This window comes from Atta colombica, unplaced genomic scaffold (genome assembly GCF_001594045.1).
Source record: "Atta colombica isolate Treedump-2 unplaced genomic scaffold, Acol1.0 scaffold96, whole genome shotgun sequence".
Classification (NCBI taxonomy): Eukaryota; Metazoa; Arthropoda; class Insecta; order Hymenoptera; family Formicidae; genus Atta; species Atta colombica.
In genome coordinates, this window is record NW_017259590.1 from 750354 (window position 1) to 756191 (window position 5838).

The following is a 5838-nucleotide window of genomic DNA, read 5'->3' on the forward strand; positions in this document are numbered from 1 at the left end:
CATAGTCGAAAAATTCAGCCTCTAAAATTTGGAATACATATGAATTCCTTAATTCATTTTGTTAGAAGAAATGAATGTATTCATTGTATAAAATTGTTAAGTAGTTTATTTTCTACAAATAAAGCTTTTTTTATAAAAAATTTTCTTGTATTTTTTGCACTCATGTATATATAGTACGTAGGATGTTCCATTTTAATAAAAATTATGAAATATCTTGAAAATGAATTTACACAAAAGTAGTTCAGATAAGTTATATTCATTAAAAAAAAAAAATTGATTTTATATATTCCCTTTCAAACTATATCTTGCCTGAATTAAATACTTTTATATTCATTGCTTCATTTTCAACACATTTCTATTAAAATGAGACTATGTATATAATAAATATAAAAAAAGTATTCATATAAGGGAAATATCTTAAAAAAAAAATATTTTTAGAAACATTAGCCATTTTTATTAATGAGACTGATATAACACAGGCCAGAGACCTAACATAAGAGGAAGAAGAAACTCTTTTTATTAATGCTGAATATACTTATTTGTTAATAAATTGCTGAGCAATGTTTATTTTCTATAAGGCTTTTTTTTATAAAGCCACCTTATACGAATACTTTTTGCATTCTAGCACATATTCTGTATATATGTCATAATATATAATTAACGATTATTTTATAGGAGACACAATAATTGAAATAACAACATTAAGAATATTAATGTATACATTTTATAATGAACTTTAGGGTAAAAAAGGTTCGAGTCTAGTACATATATGATCGTAATTAACAAATAATTCCTATAAATACACAGTCGCAGATCTGTTTTTTTTTATCAATATATCACAAATCTCATTATCAACTTATTAAATAGTTCATATATGGTATCTATATAATTAATACGTAGGTATACATTAATTACACATATTAATTGTGATTTATATACATTTTTATGCACTAGAGCGGTGTTACGACATCGTGCATTGCGTACCTCCATGTCCATGCCCTCGCTACTTCTTCGAATTTTTCGCGATCACTCATATACATTTCGCCTAATTCTGGTTCCATACACACCTATTAATAACAGTGTCATATTAATAATAATATATCAGTATTAATTTAAATATATTATTGGTAGTCTTGATAAGTATAAATATATACGTGGGTCGTTTGATAAGTTTGATAAATTTCCATGAAATGGCGCTATAATCCATTTGATGACGCGACATCTCGAAAGATTCACTCTTCGAACCCCTTCAGACCAAATTTCAGCCAGAAAGGATGCATAGTTCACGTTTGGTAGTCATTTGAAGCGAGATTAGCGCGCAAAAAAGTGCTCTTCCATCAAGACAACGCGCCGTCCCACAAGTCGACCGTTGCAATGACAAAACTACGAATTGGGCTATGAATTGATTCCTCATCCACCCTATTCTCTGGATTTGGCCCCGTGTAACTTCTTTCTGTTCCCAAACTTAAAAACTTGACTCGGTGGGAAGAAATTCTTGTCAAATGAGGAAGTCATTGTCGCCGTCAATGAGTATTTTGCAGACTTTGAGACAGCCTACTTCAAATGGCTATCAAACGTGAACTATGCGTATTTCTGAAATTTGACCTGAAGGAGTTCGAAAAGTGGATCTTTCGAGATGTCGCGTCATCAAATGGATTGTAGCGCCATTTCATGGAAATTTACCAAATTTATCAAATGACCCACGTACATCAATATATAGCATCAATTTTTACATTAATTTTAATATTAAATTTTTTAGTTTATATAAATTGAAATAAATAATTAAAATAAATATTTAAAATATTAATTAAAGTAAAATATTTAAAAATTATTAAAATATTTAAAATATTTTTATCGAACACATTGATTCTAATTTCAAAATAATATACTTACTTGGCAGTATGGATCTGTAAGCAGACTCTGTACACTAATAAGAACTTTAGATATTGTAAGAGCTAGCGACCAATTATGATGTATTGAATCGATGCCAACGTCTCCATGTCTTGATACGTTTGGGTGAAGTATTTTTGTTAGAAATCTCACTATGGGTGGGCACATGGGATAACTATAAGTACATATGTACATATGTTACATAGAACATTGATAATATAAAGCAAGAATTATCATATTTTCTTGTGTGCATGAATCCAGAATTTCATAAGTAATTGAAAATAAAGTTCTAATTTTTATATTATAATGTATTGAAGTCTTATAATTTTTAAGATTTTCTTACAATTGAATTTAAAAAATTTTAACAATTTTGTAATAGAAAGAAGAATCCTATATGTATATAAAGTATATAATAAATTTCTTTTCATATATACCTGAATGGTACTTGCAAATATAGATAAAATAATCCTCCCTCATATGGACTTCCTACTGGTCCTGTGATGGTGGCTTGCCAATGACAACACATATGATCAAGAGGCATCGCCTCAATGCCTTCAGGTGGATCGATTCTTAAGCTTTTAAGTTCGCTACGCAATCTGTTCCTTCGCCAAGAGTTTTCCTCCATTCTAGCAGGTCTCGATCGCAGAGAAGTCTGCGCCAAGCACGTCCGACATGGAGCTGAAGAGGCCAGATGGTCATACACTTTATACCAATTTTTAATGCAACCAATGGGTTTGTACAAAGGCCAGCGTAATTTAACGTGCTGCTTCCATTGCAATTGCGTAACGTGTGTTGATAGTAGGCCACACCATCGTCGACAAACATTTGCTGCCGACCATAAGCTGATGTCATCGAGATGCGAGAAGATGGCGAGTAGCACTTCAGGAGGCAGTCTTTCTACCAAACCTGGCTCATTGATGGGTTCATGTTCGATGTGTTTGTGATTCGATAATATCTCCAGTCGTTCCGATAGATTGTAAGGTCGCGACGGCTCACCTACGTCTTCGTATACTCTATAGTTCCAATGATACTGCCCAGGTTCATTATTCTGACCATCGTGACCTAGCGCAAACATCTCTGGCATATTTCGTAGATTTTCCTCCACTCTATCATGTGCGTTTAGATCATTTCTGTTGGCATAATTCTGGTGGCAGTCAACTCTTGTTCGGCAGACCATACTCTGTAGGTCGAGGTTCACATCGCGCGATGTTGAAGTGTTTCGCGCAGATCCTACTACGCATATATCAACAGAATTTGAGCTATTTGAATTGCTCTGGAGCGTGTGATAATTGCACTGAGGCGTCACGTTTTGATATTGCGGATAACATCTGCGTGAAATGTTTGCATTATGATTGAGTGGATTCTGTTGTGCGTTTGGGATATTAGGATTGACATTCTGCGGAGAATTTTGCTGTTGTTGACTAGTTCTTCTCTCGTGATTATAATATAGATCGGTTGGCTCGTCATTTCCCGAATCTTCATCATCTGTTTTCTGTTTTGAGAAAGCATACACATATATAAGACTAACATTAATATTATTAATAGTACATAAATCCCTTAAATGATATGCCTGGAAAAATTTGATAAAATCTGTTACACTGATATACATCCAGGGATAGTTCAGTACTGAACTTTATGCTCAATGTATTTTATAACCTAGAAGATCCCTATTCTTAACAAGTCACAAGTAGTTAGTTATAGATTTGATGAAAATATTACTACAGACTTTAGATCGTATTCATCATTCAGTGTGTTCTCATTTTAAGACTATCTTTCTTAAGTAAATATGGTTCTGTGATTGGTTTATGACATCTCAAAACTGTATTTAAAACTGCCTTAAATATAAGAACTAATCATGAATATCTTATAGTATTTTGATTATTTTTACTGTAAAGGAGTTTAATAATAAATCATATGTTTTAATAAATGATTTACATTAATTACTAATCATTTATTAACATTTAATATTATTCATTGAATAAACATTTAAAAATGTTTATATATATGTTTATATCTATGTATGATATATATATATATATATATATACATACATACATATGTGTGTGTGTGTGTGTGTGTGTGTGTGTGTGTGTGTATGTATACCAGTAATCCATTGATATATCATTATATACATACTTCATATTATGTGAAGTTAAATAAGTTATCAAATTCAGATTATATGATATTGTACCTCACTGAAGATTGGCATCTGGAGCAAATCAACATCATTAGGAAAGACAAATGCATGACATGTTGCACAGACTGGTTCCTCAAAACATGGTCCATAATATCCATTACAAATATAACATGCAGTTGTCTACAAATAAAAAAAAAACAGAAATACATAAATTTTTATTAAAATATAATAAAAAGAAAACTATGAAATGACATAAAAATTTTAGTCGATCCATTATTGACAAATACATATTTACTTATAACAATTAAATTATAACAGGATGATAATTGTTTTAATGATTAATCTAATCATCATATAATTAAGTCAATAAATTTCTTCAGGGAAATAATTTATATAATAATAGATATAAATGCGTTCGATATCTTTGTCTTTGCTACAAAATCGCGACATTCGATCATCAAAATGTGCATTGACGCGAAAACATTGGCAAAATACGGTAATATAATCGAAAGAAAGAGAGGAAGATAGAGTGGAAATTAACTTACCGAGAATTGAAATTCAGGACAGGGGACGTATTCAATCGACTCGATAAAATCGTCTTCTAGATTTAGACTAAGACTCAAGTCACCATTCTCGTTTATTTTCTCGTTGTTACCGTTCTGCGTGCAATCAACAATCTTATCACCTGCCATTTTGTAACAATCATTCGCGAATGTATGTAATGTGATGTATGTATGCATATACCATGCGGGCGGTGCAATTCTTTCAGTGTTGCCAAACCAGCAATGAAAAAGTCACTAGATTTTTCAATAGAAATAGGGCGCTTTTTCTAATTATACAATAAAATTACTAAACACTTTCATGCACCAAGATATGAAATTTTTTTCCTAGAATGAAAAGTGAAAAGTGAAAAATTTTAATCATTGAAATTAATGGAAAAATTTTTCATTTTTCACTTTTAACAAAATTAATTTTAAAGTTTCATGATTGATATTCAAAGAGAGAAACATAAGGGGGAATATGAAGATCTTTTTCTTGTAAAATGTGACGCGCAACCAATAAGCTTACAGCTCTTAACATGTTCATTGGTTAACGCATTTTGCCGCGCGGCAAGTGTTCCCGCGTCCAGTGTGCAAAAGCCATAAGCTTATTGGCTACTGCTTGACGATTCACGAAACACAAACTTCACATTTTGCCGCGCGGTAAGCGTTTCCACGTCTAGCAGCGTCCAGTGTGCAGGAACTATAAGACTGGGTTGTTTTCGATAAATTTCAACTCACTGTCTTATTTTCTTACTCTATTATGCTCTTATTCTTAAGTTTATCCAGTAAGTAATTATCGCAGACTTCTATAATTAGACATATCAATGTAATAGAAAGAGATGAATCTGATTTCGCATCCTGCACTATCCTTGTTTCAGGGCGCATTCCACATAACGTTCGCAACGCTCGCAAGCATCATTTCATCCTTGTTTAATATTTGAAAACGATAAAGACTAGGGTTAGAATAGAAAGATATTCAACGAGAAAACAAACGAAATGTAACATCTATCACTTAAGTTTTACCATATAATATAAATTAAAGGTAAGTTTATACTGATATTATGCGTATTTTCTTTATATATGTACATATACAGTGGCGTGCAAAAGTTTTCGTTCATTTTCTAAAAAATATTTTAAGATCATATAAAAATTTTTTAAGATTTATAAAATAAAATCTTATCACCACAAATAAAATTTATCACCTTTTAAGAATTGAATTATATGATTTTTAATATAACTATTTTATAATTATTCTGCATATAAAAAAGT

General features: G+C 31.3%; 1 protein-coding gene across 1 annotated transcript; it reads right to left on the minus strand.

The window, feature by feature from the left end:
- Positions 1-908: 908 nt before the first annotated feature.
- Positions 909-4767, minus strand: LOC108693671. Its single transcript, XM_018202725.1, has 5 exons — positions 4573-4767; positions 4082-4207; positions 2325-3382; positions 1894-2065; positions 909-1067 (listed from the first exon to the last, which is right to left on the minus strand). The coding sequence occupies exons 1-5, from the start codon at positions 4765-4767 to the stop codon at positions 951-953; spliced, it is 1668 nt and encodes a 555-aa protein (XP_018058214.1). The 3' UTR covers positions 909-950.
- Positions 4768-5838: the final 1071 nt, after the last annotated feature.

Bases quoted from the DNA above. Each gene is read 5' to 3' on its own strand.
- LOC108693671 (XM_018202725.1), bottom strand. From the start codon at position 4,767: ATGCATACATACATCACATTACATACATTCGCGAATGATTGTTACAAA. The intron at 2,066-2,324 runs GTATATATGAAA...ATGTACTTATAG, and splicing joins TATTTGCAAGTACCATTCAG to TTATCCCATGTGCCCACCCA. The intron at 1,068-1,893 runs GTAAGTATATTA...TGTTATTAATAG, and splicing joins TTACAGATCCATACTGCCAA to GTGTGTATGGAACCAGAATT.